This window comes from Hippoglossus stenolepis, chromosome 17, assembly GCF_022539355.2.
Source record: "Hippoglossus stenolepis isolate QCI-W04-F060 chromosome 17, HSTE1.2, whole genome shotgun sequence".
Classification (NCBI taxonomy): domain Eukaryota; kingdom Metazoa; phylum Chordata; class Actinopteri; order Pleuronectiformes; family Pleuronectidae; genus Hippoglossus; species Hippoglossus stenolepis.
This window is the reverse complement of record NC_061499.1, coordinates 12,789,586-12,806,214: the sequence shown is the minus strand read 5'-3', so window position 1 is coordinate 12,806,214 and position 16,629 is coordinate 12,789,586. Positions and strand designations below refer to the sequence as shown.

Genomic DNA, 16,629 nt, shown 5'->3' with positions numbered 1-16,629 from the left:
ATTAGTGTGGCCACATGTTGTGCTCTATTCTGCTTCTGTCTCTTTCTTTTCCAGCTCACTGAGGTTGTATCGGCATGACAGCAACACAAGGACAGCATTATTTAGGCTCAGTCTGAAAGGCAGCAGAATAAAAAGTATAAAAAGTAACACTGCCGTGTCAGTGTCGAATAAAGAAGGAACCCCCTCCTCTTCCCCTGCCAAGGAGGTTATGTTTTCACCTCTGTCCAAATGTTCATTTGTCAGCAGGATTACACAAAAACCACTGAACGGATTTTCCCGAAACTTGTTGGAAGGAAGGGACATTGGCCAAGAAAGAACTCATTAAATTGTGGCACAGATCTGGACAAAGAGATTTTTCTTTCACTTTCTTTCTTACTTTAACGTTGTGAGAAAGGTTTTTTTTTTTTATGCCCCAGTGTCAGTGGCAGCCAGTGGACAGAGGCATTATGTTTTTAGGTTGTCTGGCCGTCTATACCAAGCTTGTGAACACAATATCTAAAGAATACCTTGATTGAATTTCTTCAAATTTGGTACAAATATTCAGGTGGACTCGCTGATTAAGTGATAGGAATTTAGTGGTCAAAGGCCAAGGCCATTGTAACCTTACAAATCCCTAGTTTGCCTTGTGAATGCATTATCTGAGGAACGTCTTGAGAGAATCCTTTCAAATTTGGCACGTCTTTGGTCTTGTTAACGCAATATGTCAAGAATGCCTTGAGGGAATTTCTATAAACTAAATATCCAGTACAACTCAAGGATGAAGTGATTGGATTTTATTGGTCAAAGGTCAAGGTCTCAGTGATCTCACTAAACCCTTTATTGCCTTGTAAACACGTTATCTTGAGAGTACAAATGTTCACTTTTCCTGTTTACAAATTAACTGATTAGATTTGGGTGGTCACAACACCTGTTTTTGGACTCTTCAACATTTTATCTCAAGTCTTTAGGGAAGTTCTTAGAAGCTGATTCGATTTCAGTGATCTGAGGCAAAGGTCACAATGACTTCATATCAATGGGAAAATAATATGTCCGGAACCGTACAACCGCTGGGCAGTACTTCTAGACAATTTCACCAATTTCTCCGAAAATAATTGACAGGGTTAGATTATTATTTTTTTTTATTTGGCACATTTAGGGAACAGATATTGAGTGTTGGAAATTTGCTGCAGCTTGATTGAATTTAAAGTGACTGTTGGGCCATGTTGGATCCACTGAGTGTCATTCTAGTCCTGACAACTCTCTGACACTTAGTGGTTTATTTTAAGATTCCAGAGAGTCAGTTCTGACCCTTTAGTCATCCAGACAATGTTTCTGCGCTGGAGTATGTCTGCTCACACACACACACACACACACACGAACACACACACACACAAAAGCCAGCACAGCAACAATAGAGACTTCATTTGGATCATTTTATTTTGCTCCAGGCTTTTATTAAAATGTGAAAAAAATATTTTAAGACACAGCAAACAATTTAACGAGCATTCATTAACCGCTCTGAGTATTTACTCTTTTGCTAATTTACAGTTAAGAGTAGATGTTGGAACCACAGTTTCGCTGCCTGAGCTCATGGGCCAATGCGTGCAGCACCTGTCTGACTTTACAGACGGTTCACTTTAAGGTCACCAGCCTTGAACCTGATCCTCTGTCAGCATTCATTCATGTACAACTGTGCACATGCTGTGACACAGTAACACAACATACCAAGTCAGTGCAGTAACACAAATACGTCGACACACCCACAGTATGGTAACTAACTAACTAACACTGTAGGTTTACATAAGACTAAGGACGTGTTTGCCTTTGGATTAATATGACAGAAGAACCATACAGCAACTTTACTTTAAGTTATTTAATGTTGGGATTTGAAAGTTTCCTACCAGCAAGTCCCTTCCTACTGCAAATGTGCTCTGTAATATACAAGAAGCAAGTACTGAATTAAAGTAGAAAAAAACTGGAAGTCAGACCCACCTGTATGCCTGTTTGTCTCTTTTTCAACAGGATTAAGCAAAAACTACTGAACCAATTTTCTTGAAACTTTGTGGAACAGTTGGGTATAAGCCAAGGAAGAAGAACCCATTAACCTCTGGAGCAGATTTGATCATGAATTCCTCATGACATAATTGTTCTTGTACAGTAACAAATATTCCTTTGGTGTAATATAGTAGGTAATATGGTGATAATGTGGCCAATCAGCCTTGGCAGAGGTATTCACTCCGCAAGGGCCCTTCTAGTTATGTATGGTACTTCTGGAAAGCTGTAAGATTTACATTACATTATTGACTGGAGATGGAAAATTGGTATCGGTCCGTATTTGCAGCTACATGTGCAGTCCACCGGAAAAACAAGCACTCGTGGAGCGCTGTTGTCGAGTGTTTGTTCTGTTCTGGAGAATCACGAGAGCATGAAGGTGAGAATGAGCATCAGGGCCGGTTGCCAGGCAGATCTGGATCCTCTGAAGTATGAAGCTGTGCTGTAGTAGAGAGTTGACAACACTGCACATGTGGATAATTAGAAGAAAAACAATGACACAAATAAGGTCTATACAGAGGTTTAAATATAGAAATAGTTCAAGAAAGACACAAGTCATGAAAAGTGTGGCAGTTCCATGTGGCCAGGCAGGCAGATATCCTTACTTGTCAATCACATTATTATTATAATCATCAATAAATTGCCATTTTCTCACCTGTAGCTCAAACTCCTCTGTGTATGAGGTTAAACAGTCAGTTGATTTGTGATTTGTTGAAAGTTTGAGTTCCTTTTTCAATTTCATGGAACAGGGGGTTTCTCGCGTTCCAGTCAAAAAGCCCATGGGATTCAAGCGACATATTAAAGCAGCCAATATGGAAATACAAGTCTCTCCATCAGTACAGTATCCCCTCGGGGTCTAATAATAAGTATTTCTTCATGGGACGTGGCAGAGGAAGCTGTGCGACACCCCTGTGGCAGAGGCCGCCCAGGCTGGCTCTGATGGCACATCTGGTGAGGTGGCGCAGGCTGCGTGGCGTGTTGGTGCAAACGGCAAACAGAGAGTCGTAGAAGTCTTTATGTCGCTAAGGCAGAGGAATTAAGATGATTGTAAGCTTTTTCACTGCTCTGCACTTATACAAATATACTATCCATAATACCACCCTGTGTTACCTGGTAGCAGTCATCAGGAATGGCAGCTCTCCACTTCTTTGTGGGTTTTAAATGTTCGTAAGAGTTGACCATAATTTCTAATACTCCAGGGTAATCGTAACAGGACTGCAGCACCTGCACAAAACAATACACAACAAGACATTGTGCACAAATGACGAGCGTCTGCTATCAGCATATAAAATATCTTAGATGCTGTGTCTCTAATTGAAATCAAAGCCACTGTTGGGACTTTGAGGGCCATTCTTGTTTGATATCATTTAGGAACCTCGGTCCATACCTTGTGGAACTGTTGTGGGTAGATCCTGGCTGCGTTATGGTTGAGCAGCAGCTGATAGCAGAGCTCATGTATGGCCATCGGCCTGACGTCGGTCACTTTGAGGAGATACTGAATGGGGGCGCAGCCGTTGATGTCCATGACTCTTGTGTCTGCTCCGGCCTCCAGCAGCATCTGCATCAGGACGTGATCACAGTTCCAGGCTGCTTTGTGAAGAGCTGTTTTATGGTCTTCTTCTTGGAGGTTGGGATCTGCAGCAGAAAATAAACGTTTCGGGGAAACAAAGATTTACGACGCACACAAAAACATGAGTCAAACATCATGCACAGTTCTGGATCCAGAACCTCGCACCTGCTTGGTGGTCCAGCAGGAGACGACAGACTAAATGGTGATCTTCGCTGTAGGTTTGTTCTTTGGTATCAAAAGTCCAGAAGGCCGCAGTAATCAAAGCAGTCTCCTGCAAAGAGTTGACTGCATCCACAGATGCTCCGTGGGCCAAATAAAGAGCCACCAGCTCTGGAACACCGAACCTGGCTGCTGTGTGTAACGGTGTGACCTCATCGTTGTTGTAGCTGGGCATGTTGACTTTTGCACCTCCATGGGGGAAAATAAATTAGGATTATTTTGTTGATTTGTCCTTTATATATCCTGTATTTGCAATTCAAGTCACACATCCATCTACCTATGCATCCTCCCCTCCTGACCTTTGAAGATGAGCTGCTTGGCACAGTCCACAGACTCACTGGTGATGCAGTAGTGCAGTGGGGTGTGCCCACTCAGCGACAGGCTGTTGACCTTTGCCCTGTGAGCCAAAAGTAAATCCGTACACTCGGCGTTGGAGACCTCGCAGGCCACATGCAGCGGCGTCTTCCCATTGGGCATCCGGTTAATGGCCGCACCCTCCTGAAGGAGCACTAGTGCAGTTTCCACAGCGTTGTACATCACACACACATGAATACCCATCGCCCAGGAGGTCTCCAGTTTGTAGCCTGGGAGCCAATAACCTGCAGTGAAGTGGACAAGCAGCAGGGATTCATAGTGACAGTAAAGGCTAAAGGTGCTGATGATTATTTCTGACTTACACAGATTTATATCTTAGTCTTTATGTTACTTCATATCTTTCTTTTAAATGTAAAGACTTTTAAAATTAAATAGTGTAAACAGTACTTCTTAGACTGTGGTCATACCCAGCCTTAGGATCTCTGTGGGTTTAGCACCACCTAGTGGATGCAGTGCAGAAGTAGTCAGAAAGTGTTGACAACCTCCTGTGTTTTTGTTATGTCGATTTTATGTAAAATGCCTTGAGATAGTGCATGCTGTGACTTGGCACCATACAAATGAAATTGAAATGAATTTAATTTAATCAACTTTAGCTTTCATCCTCCACAAAGGAGGTTACATGTTCACTGAGACTGTTTATTTGTTTGTTTGTCAGAAGGATTTTCTTCTGTCTTTTATATTTCTATTATTAGAACTAAACATTCACACAAGGAGGTGCGTGCTCTACTCAGTGTCACTCTTGTTGAAAATGTGTTATCAAATATGAACATGTACTTTATTGCAGATATCCATCTAATCTAAGTTGTCATGTTTATCCCTCTGGGCCCATGCATTCAGTAAAGAATGACAAGCACACAAACTGGTTACAACCTTAAACCAGGGTTAGGGGTTGTCCCTCATCCTACTTCCTGCTTACCTTGTTTGTATGAGGCCAGGACCATGCTGGGGTCCTCCACCTCCAGCACCGTGTCAATGTCTATCTTCCCAGTGTGCAGGATCTGCAGGACCTCCTGGGCATTATTGGTCTGCAGAGCCTCCAGGAACTTTAGCTTTAGCTGCTTGACAGCAAGTTGCCTGGGACTGAACTCCTCCATGAGCTGAGGGCCTCGCACTGCCACACCAGCCGGCTCACACACTACTGTTCTCCACACGGCATGTAGTAAATCAAAAATGAATGTACAAATGGTGATAATGAAAGAATTAAGCATACCCACACTGGGAAGGCCCAGCTATTGGAGGCGTATGAGGAAGGAGGACAAAAATGAAGTCGGGGGGGTGGGCGTCAGAGGGAGAAAATAGTCCTAGAGCGAAATGTAGCAGAATATAAATAGAAAGGAGGAAGGGAGGGAGAGACGGGAGAGCTACAGCTGACTGTGGCTGGCTGCAGGTCAGTCACTCTGCTGAGAGAAAGGCCTCATGCATGGTGGATCATGATCGCATGGTTAATATAACAGGTCATGTGAACACGGAAGGGACATGAAAAAAAGTTTCAGAGAGGAAAACTTCTCTTTTATTCTATTAAACCATTTTAATATGACTGAACTGGATCTATACTTTATGTTTGGCTATTTGAGAAAGAAAGAAATAAACAAACAACAAAAGAAAAGATAAGCCAATAAAAGAAAGAAAGAAAGAAAAGAAAAGAAAAGATAAGCCAAGGAAAGAAAAGAAAAGCAAAGAAAGATGGGATAGATAGACAGATAGATGAATGATAGATGGATGGATGGATAGATGAATTGATGGATGGATAGATGAATGGATAGACAGACAGATGGATGGATGACTGTATGGATGGATAGATGAATTGATGGATAGATAGATAAATGGATAGATGGATGGATATTTTACACCCTGTGGGGCTGTGTGGGAGTTTGTCCCTGGCTGGCAAGTGACCAGTTAAAACTATGTAGACACAGCCTCAGGAAAGATAACAGAAAACAAAAGAAACAAGAGGAGGCTATGGACAGTGACTGCACATTTTATTCAGTGTGACAGGTAGCTGCCCTTTCAAACTTTTCAGAACGAGAAAAAAAAGAGAGATCAAGGTAATGAAAAATAAAAGAGGAGGAGGAGGAGGAGGAGGAGGAGAGTCAGCATGGCTGTAGCAGTCTGATTATCGCTTGCTCTCTACGCACGTGAAGACAAAAACCCTTCCAGGCATCATGGCTGAAAACACTGCGAGGAGCACCAGGGTCTCGTCCACACGTTGGGTTTCATCACGTTGAGTTCGGTTCAAGCGCATAAAGTAAAAGATATGGAACACACGTGGGCTCAGGTCAGAGCTTTCATGCCTCCTCAGCCCTCGGACAAACGGCGTCCGCACACGATAGAAAACAAGGCGTCTTTAGGATTCTTACAGCATATTGCTCTGTGTTTTTACTATACATACAAAAGAGTCAAAAAGGAGTGAGGGGGGTATTCACAGAGAGGTTCAAGTGTTACAAAATATTTCATAAGAATACACCGTGAGCAGTTTAATTGGGAGTAGTACTGGAGCAGCACTATGGTTGTATTAGAGGAAAAACCACAAGCACAATGGGAGAGAATCACTGTTTCTTCTTGCTTCTTGCGGTCGTTCCATAACAACCATTTAAATCTAAAACATTTCTAATGAACAGCTTTAATTAGGTTTTGGCAAAAAAGGAAGTAATCATACAATTCTGGATAAATCATTATTAGGTGTTAATAATACTCTTATTTTGTATAAGTTATCATAAACAATAGTCAGTTGCTTCGTTAAATACAGAAATAAATAAATTAACAGATCTGTAACCCCAAATCTTCCTCATGTTCTTAACCTGTTAACAGTTCACCAGGCAGGGCCCTTACAGACAGAAGGGAGCAAAACTCAAAGCTGCCTTCGTGTCTCATCACGGTGACACTGGCGTCTCTATAATTACTGTAAACCTAATGATTCCTGGGAATGATAAAGAAGTAACACAGGGACACGTCTCTCGGTGATAATCCTAAAAACAAGAGCTGCATAAAGTACACAGGTCAAAATCAATTTCAAAAAGGTATATTTTTCATCTAACTAGTAAAATCAAAAAGTGTTATAAGTCTTACCGAAGCGGTTTCATAAGAAAATTCAAACTATATTGCATCTGTCAGCTGCAATTTCCAGTGTAACATCAGAACTATCAGGTTAACTTTAAGACAATTTCTGCACGTCCTGCATTCGTCAGTGGTCACAGAGATAAACCACGTGTATGGCAGCATTCTTAAATATTATTAAGAATATTCCAGAGTCATTTGCATGGTAAACGTGACCTGTGATTCTTCTGAAAGAATAAAATAACAATCAGAGATGGATGTAATCTACTGTATGTGTCTCAACACTCACACAGAAGCGGTCAGAATTCTGACAATTCTACGTCACTAGAATTTCTAAAGGCAGCGACGGGGTATTATGTTTGTTATTGAGAGGATATAAAAAGTGGTCAGAAGCAGGTTATAAGCAGAGTCAAAGCAACATTACGCGTATAAGCAGTATGATTCTTTTTCTCGTCTTTTCTTCTCTTGTTTTGTCTTTTGTTTTTACGGTTCGGATTGGTAGGTTACGAGTTTCACCATTACTTTGTACCTGAAGTCTCCATTAGAACCAGTCCAATGAGTACAGCATGTTGTTGCCATTTTTACATAGAGAACTGCTATTGTTATGGTACATGTATACTGTAAGGAGCACTGTACAAGCTAGTGCAGTGGTTTGCATTTACAGTGTTTGCACTTCCAGTGTTCTCGTAGATACCGAGAGAGTTTTTCCAGTTTCCAGTTCAGTTCCTGTTGGAAAGTTTTAGTGTCATCTTTGTCAGAAGTGACAGTAAGCAGCATGTGGACACCTGGTGGTGGGAGATGTGAACTGCCTTGTATATTCCATGCACACACACTGACCTGTGTGTGCTTCAAAGCAATAGATTCAATGTATATGAACAGTATATACACAAGTCTATCAAAATGGCACATCAGACAGATTTTTATCTGTATACGTCATTGTATATGTACATGGTCGCTGTGTCTAAAGGTTTTATGATGGCTCTGAGAACGATAAGGGATGAGGATGAAACAGACTTAACACAGATTCACTCTGGATGCGATAAATAATTCCAATTTACAAGCCATAAACAGCAAAATAAATAGAACTGAGTGAGTTCTTAAATGGCTAAACACACAGGGTGGGTGTAAAGCGAAGGAAAGGAGGGGCAGCATCCTATTGTCCAACTGTTCATTTTGGTTTAAATTGCTCGGTGAAGAAGTCACTCAACAATCTGACATTTTTGTGGTGGAGATCCAGCACTGACAACTATTGAACTACTAAGCAGGCGTCCCTCAGGGTTCATATGTGGGGCCCACTGACTTTCTGTTCCTCGATGCTACTAGTTGCAGCGCTGTGGTAAAGGTGAGCTTGATTCACTCTGCCGGGCTTTCTTCGAACGCATCTTTCTGCTGCTGCTCCAGCTCTCTCTTGCGTAGCTTCTCGCGTTGTTTCTCCAGCTTCTCGTGGTTCCTCTTGGCCTTCTCCATCAAAATTTTAAGGTCTTTGATCTTTTTCTTGATCAGGGAACGGTCCTGCGAAGAAGTGACTCCAAGGGCCTGAAACAAAAGAGCATGCTTAAGCATCCTGTGTCTTTGGTTCGTCTGTTTACGTCACAAAATAACCTGAGGGATACTAGATTTTTTAAGCTGATACCAATATTGACATTTGAGAGTCAAAAACAATACACAATATATCTGCAATATTCAGTAATAACGTTAATTCAAAGTTAAAGTTAATATTCAGTTAAAATAAACACATAACATAATGATCGTACATCTTTTTAAGAATCGTGGTAGATATGTGTTCTAATTAGAATATTTCAGTTTAAAAATAGATTTGTCAATACTCATTTGCCCTCAAAAACAAATATATAATGGCAGCTCTATTTCTACATTCTCTGTTTCTAAATTTGTGATTTCTGCACACTGCAATTACATGTATACAATACATTACTACAATACTACACTATATCTACAGGCTCTACTGTATCTGTATGTGACTACAATATATGTATAACTACACAAAGTTTTAACCGACCTTTAGCTCAGTGCTATCTAGCTGTAGCAGCTGTTCTCCGTCTATGTTTTTGGCAGTGAATTCTGGGATATGGTGTTCTAAGTTGAGGCCCAAGAGCCAGCGGGCCACTTGCTGGGAAGTCCACTCTGTAAAACTGTGGCTCTGCCACTGATGCTGCTTTGACAACTGTCCCTCGTCCAGGATCTGAACACAGATAAAGAAAGACGGGAAAAAAACTGTTACTATTCAATACAGATTATATGTCCAGGCACTAAAAGTATCTTTAACAGAAAACTAGATGAATGATGAGTTGAGATGAAATTAAATATTACCATGAAAAAGCGGAAATACAGTGGGAAATGTATTCTGTATATTAAAAAGAATGACATACTAATTCTGTGGGACACAAAAAATGCTATTATGCGGAAATGAAACACAGACAAATGGCATCTACTCGAAACACAAATACAAGTCAAACGTCCTCTGTAGGCCGGCAGCCTCAGTCTCACCTCATCATCTATCATATCCAGACTCTGAACGTGGCAGCATAGAAAACAACAGAAAAAAATGATTGTGTTGTTAACAGAGCAGCAAGAAAATGTCTTCCACCGCAGCAGCCAATAACATTTGAATACAATGAGCATAAACTGCTGCATTCATCATTCAGCATCTTGTCATCTGTAAGAAGAATGTGAGAAAAGCAGCTGATGATGGTTTTTTTTCTGTCAGAAGTATCTATAAAAATGATAAATTAGGGAACTGACATAATTAAAAAACGACTTTCCAGATTTCTTCTACCTCATATGAATACAAACACATGGTGGAAGCAAATTCTATGTTTTTATTTGCATGTACATGACTACATTTTTACAAAGCTAGGTGCTTTGAGTCAAAAGGTGAATTATTAGGAGATGAAAACTACCTCAAAGATCGATTTTTCGTCACACGGTGTGACCGTGGCGTGGCGTCAAAGTTTGATTACACGCCATCAAAACACGAGGTTCTGTATCTCGGACATATTTGGTAAAATCGAGTCCAAACTAGACATGTAAGACAAAAGTCCCGGCCTGATGACATCATGGCCCGTTAGTGCTACAACGTAAGTTATTATTATAACTTTAATGCATCTTTGCACTGCCTCTACTCTTTACTCCTGTACCATTCTTTAACTTGTTTGTTGAGTTTTTGTTGTCCTCTTTTTTTAGATGTGTGTCTATCTATGTGTAAGTACACTGAGAGCAATGTTAAACCGGGGTCAAAATGTGTATGTGAACACATACTTGGCCAATTAAGAACGGGAGGCAAAGGTTCACCACTGCTACTTTTGTAATGAGCTCCTGGAATGGGACTTTCAGTACCGACAGAAAGATTTTATTTAGGGTTTGTACTTTTCATTCGTACGTTGATTCTGCATCTGCAAGTTGTTAATGCACCTTATCAAAAATATCGTAAGATTGTGCGTGTACCTCGTCTGAGGACAGCGCCAGTGTGTGCGAGCGTCCTGACATCTTGGCTTCACCCAGCAGACCGCTGATCTCCACCGAGCTGCTGCTGCTGACGCTCTGATCATCATTCAAAGTGGGTCCCTGAAAAATGAAAAAAAATAAAATCAACAACACACTTACAAGCCTCATCGTGAGACGCAGCCATCTCTGGGCCTGAATTTAGTTCAGAGTGCTTCTCTCTTATTGATGTTTCTGTTAAGTGCTATTGATTAAAAAATGACACGATGTTGCATTAGTGTGATGATGCTGTAAATTTAAATCAAAGTGGGTGTTATTAAATCTATTTCCTACACAGAGAGGCTGAATGTGGAGTGAATTAAACAAGAAAATTAAGGGCTTTTCCTCTGTGCATGAACCGGAATGAAAAATAGACAGAGTGCAAGAAGACAGGGGCTGTGCACCTAAGCTGCTCCATCACAGCTCAAACTGGTGGTAAGAGATGATGTAGCTGGATGATATCCAACTCCCAAAATCGGTCTCTTTGTCCTAATGAGTGTGGGACAGTGTGGACATACAGGGATTACATTAAGATCCGTGCTTAAACAGCAGGAGACAAGCTGCTGATATCAGGAGGAGGAAAGAGTGAGACACACAAAAATGTCTCTTTGTGAGATAAAGGTCAAAACATCTCTTTCTGACTTATAAATAGGGCGATATTTTCCTGTGACTTGTTTTGTTCCTCGTTTTCTCCACGTGGAATATACAGTGTCCCCTCAGTCCAGGAAGCAACATAAAATTGTATTTACACAAGATTTTGAGTTTAAAGCAATCATCCCATTTAGTTTTACACTGTAGTTTGTGGGGGTTCTTTGAGCCTCTGTACCATCTGAGGTAAAAGACTAATCTTACATGTTCAGACTTTAAGCTTTCTGGGCTGATTCCTTGCTTAAAACCTTCCATGTTATTATTAATGTGCATAAATTGTGCATTGATTTATCTTCTGATGTGTGTTCATCTTGTGCTCAGAGTTCCTTTGGGAGGAAAAGAAGGGACTGGATCAAAAATAATCTCCATTTCAATCCTGAGGCGACGACATTTGATATTTCACAGGGTTAGAAAAAGGTTTCATGCAAGTTCATACACTGCAACAGATGCCCTCCATTAATAACTGTAATCTTATTGAATTAGTACGAAATATAACTTATTTGAGAGGCATAATGAAACTGATTTGCACTGGGAGCACTAGGGAAGATTTTAATCTTTTAATACTTCATCCAAAAAACATGCGATTTTGAAAATGGGCATTACGGAGATTAGAAATGATGTTTAGGATCATGTCAGACTAATCATCTTTGTTACAATTAATCATGCAATTATGCATTTCATTTTCTACTAAACCCTGTTTCCCTCTGAGAGTAACAACACCCATTTCAGTAGAATGAAGTATAATTGAACAAAACACAAAAGAATACAATACCAAGTAATATGAATAGGAGAAGAAGTGGGGCCATGTAAGGGAGTTCTGTTCAACAGAAATAACACAATGCGTCAAAGTGGAACGGCAAAGTAGAACTTACAGTATATTTAAGTATGAATATATGAGTCTGATAATATGCCTGCTGTGACTTTACATCACATAGAGCTGAGAAAAGTGTCTTTTAAAGGGGACATAGCATGCCCATTTTACCACAAGTTGATATGGTTCCTTGGGGTCTTAATGAAATGTCTGTAACATACTTTGGTCAAAATACCACAAGGATCATATAAAACAGCACCCTTTTACCCTGTCTAAAACAGCCCTCCACAGAGCGACCTGTTTTGAGTGCCTGTTCCTTTAAATGCTAATGAGCCAGCTCCCCCTCCCCCTCTCCCCCATGATTTTAAACGATATAAATTACATATTTTATATGATATAAATTATCAAATATGCATCCCATACTTTGTATTCCCTTGTTGTCCTGGAGTTTTAATTTTCCCAATCACATAATTAAATGTCCCCTCTGCCCATCCACTACAAGCACACAAGCAGACAGACAGAGAGAAAGAGAGGTGGGGGGCTATGAAGACCATCATTTACCCCGAACCCCGACATTCAACGGGTACAACAACAAGCGGAGAAAGCAGAATCGCGGGCTGACCTTATATATACAGTCTATGGGGCTGACCAGCGGAGAAATGCTCGTCCCGTGTGAACAGCCAGGCGGCTGCGTGCTGGAGAACGGCGCTGCGCTGCCTCGCAGCGGCGCTTCCGCGTCCGGTGTACCCCGGCGTAACTACTGTAACCCGGCGGAACTACTGTAACCCGGCATACAGTAGAGCTGAACACTGCGGAAGTCTTCCACACAGCTGGCAGTGTGGAAGACCGCTGCGAGCAGCGCAGCGCCGTTCTCAGCGCGCAACCGCCTGGCTGTTCACGCGGAACGAGCATTTCTCCGCTGGTCAGCCCCATAGACTGTATATATAGTCAGCCCGCGATTCTGCTTTCTCCGCTTGTTGTTGTACCCGTTGAATGTCGGGGTTCGGGGTTACAGTAGCGCTGAACACTGCGGAAGTCCTCCACACAGCAGGGCTGTGTGGCGCTGACACAAATTCCAGCTCACGCACGCGGAGGCGGTCGCTCCCGAGCAGCTGCTGCAGCCTCCCAGTCCCAGCGATCCAGACAAATGCCACATGTGAGTGAATCGCGGGCTGACCAGCGGAGAAATGCTCGTCCCGTGTGAACAGCCCGGCTGCGTGCTTGGGAGCGGCGCTGCGCTGCCTCGCAGCCTCCGGTGTAAACCGGAAGTAACGAGTGTGGGGACGGGGGGGCCAAGACCATGTAGGGAGACTTCCAGTTCCTTGTTACGACACAATACCCAGGAAGCGCAATCGAGTCGCTCAAGCATGACGTTTCTGACTTAGAGGAACTATAACAAAACGCGCAGTGTTTTTCCCCAGGATTTTGGGTTGGTAGACATGCCAGATACCCACATTAACCTGTAGAAGCACTAACAAAGTGGAATTTGCATGCTATGTCCCCTTTAATGTCCTCACTGTCAAGAATCTGTCAAGTCAATCATTATTTGCTAAAAGTACCAGCTGCCAAACTTCTTGTACCTTGGCCTTGAGTTTCTCTGGACTGTCCTCGACTGATGGCTCTGTGGAGCTGAGAGGGAGGGAGAGGGGGGGAGAGAGAGGGAGAGAGAGAGAGAGGGAGGGAGGGAGAGGGAGGGAGAGGGAGAGAGGGGGAAGTAGAGGTCAGTGGTTGATGATTACTGTACCACACTTTATTAAACAGCTCCTGAAACAGCAATAATTGATTATTTATTCCAACTATTGAGCTTATTCTGACTTTTTTACACTCAAACCGAGGACACGTGTCCTCAAGCAGCTGGTTACTGTCATATGTCTATGTCGCAAAATGCTGTGAAAACTCAGATAGGACATTACAACGCGATTAAAAAGGTCGGAATACTCCACATGTCTTAATTTGATTATAACTTATTCCAAATATGAGCTCATTCGCGTTAAGGTATTCCGAAAATACTGTTTCCATGGCAGTGTCTTATTCAGACTATTGTAAATGTGGTCAATGACACCAGGTACATCCAAACATCGAGAACTGCTCCAGAACACTGTCTTATAAAAAGGTCACAGTAACTCATTTACCTGTTTCCAGGTGAGGCTCTGGGGTCTCTGTCCTTCACTTTGGTTTTCCTGAGGGACCTGAGTGAAAAGATAGTTTGACTTTGAATGTTATAAAATGTTAAACAACATTCAATCTTTTAAGTGCTTGGTCACCCACGGACTTTTGATAACGTTTGCTTGGAGACCTGCCCGGTTGTGTCTCACATTTATCAAATCTTACTCATTGCTGAATACATTTAAAATGATTAATGCAGAAGGATAACATGGCGTTCCAGTGTGTGTGGTCTTACCCAGGGTCCAGAGCCTGTCTGTGCTCCTCCAGACTGTGAGATGGGCTCGACAACGCAGGAGACCGAGAACCTGGGATCACAAACACTGAGATCAATGGGCTTACACAATTATAGCTATTATAGATATATGATAATGACAGAAATGCAGTTTACATAAATAGACAGCAAGTGCATCTATGTACTCACCATCCTGGATTATTCCTGTGGTGGAGGAGGAGTGCAGTGTTCGCCTGGGGGAGCTTTCTGCACTGCCGGGACCCCTGAGGACCACCGCTCCTCCATCACAAGACGTCCCACTACGAATCGAACCAGAGCGACTGTGTGCTGGACTGCCACGTCCCTCTGATACCTGGGGACAGATGCAAACGGCAGAAGATGAGGAAAGGCAGAGAAAGAGAATCGTGAAGGATGAAAATGAATGAAATGCATAAGAGAGGTTTCAAAGAAGTCCCGCGAAAAAGAAGAATGAAGTCCAATTAAAGTAAATTTGATCTGAACAGCCGGCACCGCAGACTAATCTGGGAGAAGTCACTTGACATACTTTCACTGTTTCTAATTCTCTAATTCCTTGTCCTCCTTTTTCTCTCTCCCTGGAAGCTTCTCGTGTTCCTGCCAATTCTGATCCTGTTCTCAAACCAATCTGGACTCACTCCTGCTCTGGCCGAGTTAAGGGACGGCAGTATCCTTTCATCCGGGAAAAAAAACGACAGTGGCCCTTATTATAACACAGGGAGAGACAACAAGTAGTGACAGCACCGCAGACGCAATTAGTGCGGCTGAGCAGCACTCACCAATTAACCCATTAAAAGACTAAAGTGGAATGGACAGGGGTTGAAGACACACAAACACGCTGAGAGACATACACACACACCAATTAGACATCCTGTGGTGAAATCAAAGGAATGTTAAATGTAAGTGTAGTCTAATGAGAGTAATGGAGCTCGTTTTGATTAAACATCACATCGATCCACATCACATCTGGATGTCGTTGTTGAAGCTGTTGTTTCAAATATGTAAATTTAAGCTTCACTGAGCAAGGGTCATTTGTGCAAGTGTGTGTGTGTGTGTGTGTGTGTGTGTGTGTGTGTGTGTGTGTGTGTGTGTGTGTGTGTGTGTGTGTGTGTGTGTGTGTGTGTGTGTGTGTGTGTGTGTGTGTGTGTGTGTGTGGTCCAGGTATACTTATGTTGTGGGGATCTGTTTATACAGTCACATTATGGGGGACTGTCTCCCTTATGGGGACAAAAAGCAAGTATGTATGTAAATTATTCGATTTTATGGTGAAGACATGTTTTTAGGTTAAAGTATAATTCACCCAAAAAATCTAAATTCACCCATTAATGGGTTGAATGAATTAAGATGAATGTTAGGTTTCGGTTAAGGTTAAGGTAAGGCTAGATGTAACTATGGTTACGATTAGAGTAAAGCTCCAGTGGGTGTGTGTGGGTGTGTGTGTGTGTGTGTGTGTTTGTGTGAGTTTGTGCGTGTGTGCGTATTTGAATGCAAACCTCTCCCTCTGTAGAGCTTATGCTGTCACGGGTAGCTGTCACTCTGTAGTTCTTCTTTTTGCTGGGTGAGCAGTGAGGAGAGCCCTCCCTCAGGTCTAGATTCACACACACACACACACACACACACACACACACACACACACACACACACAACACAACACAACACAACACACAGAGAGAGAAAAAACAACTGTGATTGAAAAAAATCATTTTTAAAAATCCTACCCTGTGCATGATTTTGTTTCAGTCTTTGAGGCACTTTATTTGGCCTGGTCCCAGTGTCGACACCCCCCATTAAATAACTCCATTAAAAATACATAGACTCAATTAAACTATCATCTTTTTTAAGTGAGCTGGCAGTTATCAAGTGTCTGCTCAGTCTTGACTGTTCGGGGAAACGCTGTCAGATGAGACAGACTGAATCTTTTTAAAACGATAACCTCAGCAGATATGGGGGCTCACCTCCCACATACACTGTCTCCTTTATATCATCCACCAGTCACGCGCGCCCCCATCT

General features: G+C 42.1%; 2 protein-coding genes across 8 annotated transcripts in view; both read right to left on the bottom strand.

Annotated features, from left to right (window-relative positions):
* Positions 1 to 1,014: 1,014 nt before the first annotated feature.
* Positions 1,015 to 5,487, bottom strand: asb4 (ankyrin repeat and SOCS box containing 4). 3 transcript variants are annotated; one of them, XR_004698733.2, is made up of 7 exons: positions 5,112 to 5,487; positions 4,120 to 4,419; positions 3,767 to 4,009; positions 3,419 to 3,666; positions 3,142 to 3,255; positions 2,687 to 3,053; positions 1,015 to 2,473 (listed from the first exon to the last, which is right to left on the bottom strand). XR_004698733.2 is itself a non-coding variant. In XM_035182235.2 (6 exons), the coding sequence occupies exons 1-6, from the start codon at positions 5,401 to 5,403 to the stop codon at positions 2,865 to 2,867; spliced, it is 1,386 nt and encodes a 461-aa protein (XP_035038126.2). In that variant the 5' UTR covers positions 5,404 to 5,487; the 3' UTR covers positions 1,015 to 2,864. The 3 variants fall into 3 exon arrangements, 1 of the variants encoding a protein (XP_035038126.2); XR_004698732.2 differs by having other exon boundaries at positions 1,016 to 2,495; XM_035182235.2 differs by having other exon boundaries at positions 1,015 to 3,053.
* A 670-nt stretch (positions 5,488 to 6,157) lies between these two features.
* Positions 6,158 to 16,629, bottom strand: part of ppp1r9a (protein phosphatase 1, regulatory subunit 9A) — a 53,623-nt gene continuing 43,151 nt past the window's right edge. For 2 of the 5 annotated variants that reach the window (XM_035182380.2, XM_035182379.2), the window contains exons 12-21: positions 16,113 to 16,207; positions 14,794 to 14,956; positions 14,608 to 14,677; positions 14,339 to 14,395; positions 13,787 to 13,835; positions 12,168 to 12,212; positions 10,712 to 10,831; positions 9,755 to 9,778; positions 9,267 to 9,449; positions 6,158 to 8,785 (exon numbers count right to left, since the gene is read on the bottom strand). In XM_035182380.2, coding sequence (XP_035038271.2) covers positions 8,603 to 8,785; positions 9,267 to 9,449; positions 9,755 to 9,778; positions 10,712 to 10,831; positions 12,168 to 12,212; positions 13,787 to 13,835; positions 14,339 to 14,395; positions 14,608 to 14,677; positions 14,794 to 14,956; positions 16,113 to 16,207 — 989 coding nt within the window. In that variant the 3' untranslated portion in view covers positions 6,158 to 8,602. The remainder of the gene's footprint in view (positions 8,786 to 9,266; positions 9,450 to 9,754; positions 9,779 to 10,711; positions 10,832 to 12,167; positions 12,213 to 13,786; positions 13,836 to 14,338; positions 14,396 to 14,607; positions 14,678 to 14,793; positions 14,957 to 16,112; positions 16,208 to 16,629) is intronic. The other 3 variants (XM_035182381.2, XM_035182382.2, XM_035182384.2) reach the window with 3 other exon arrangements.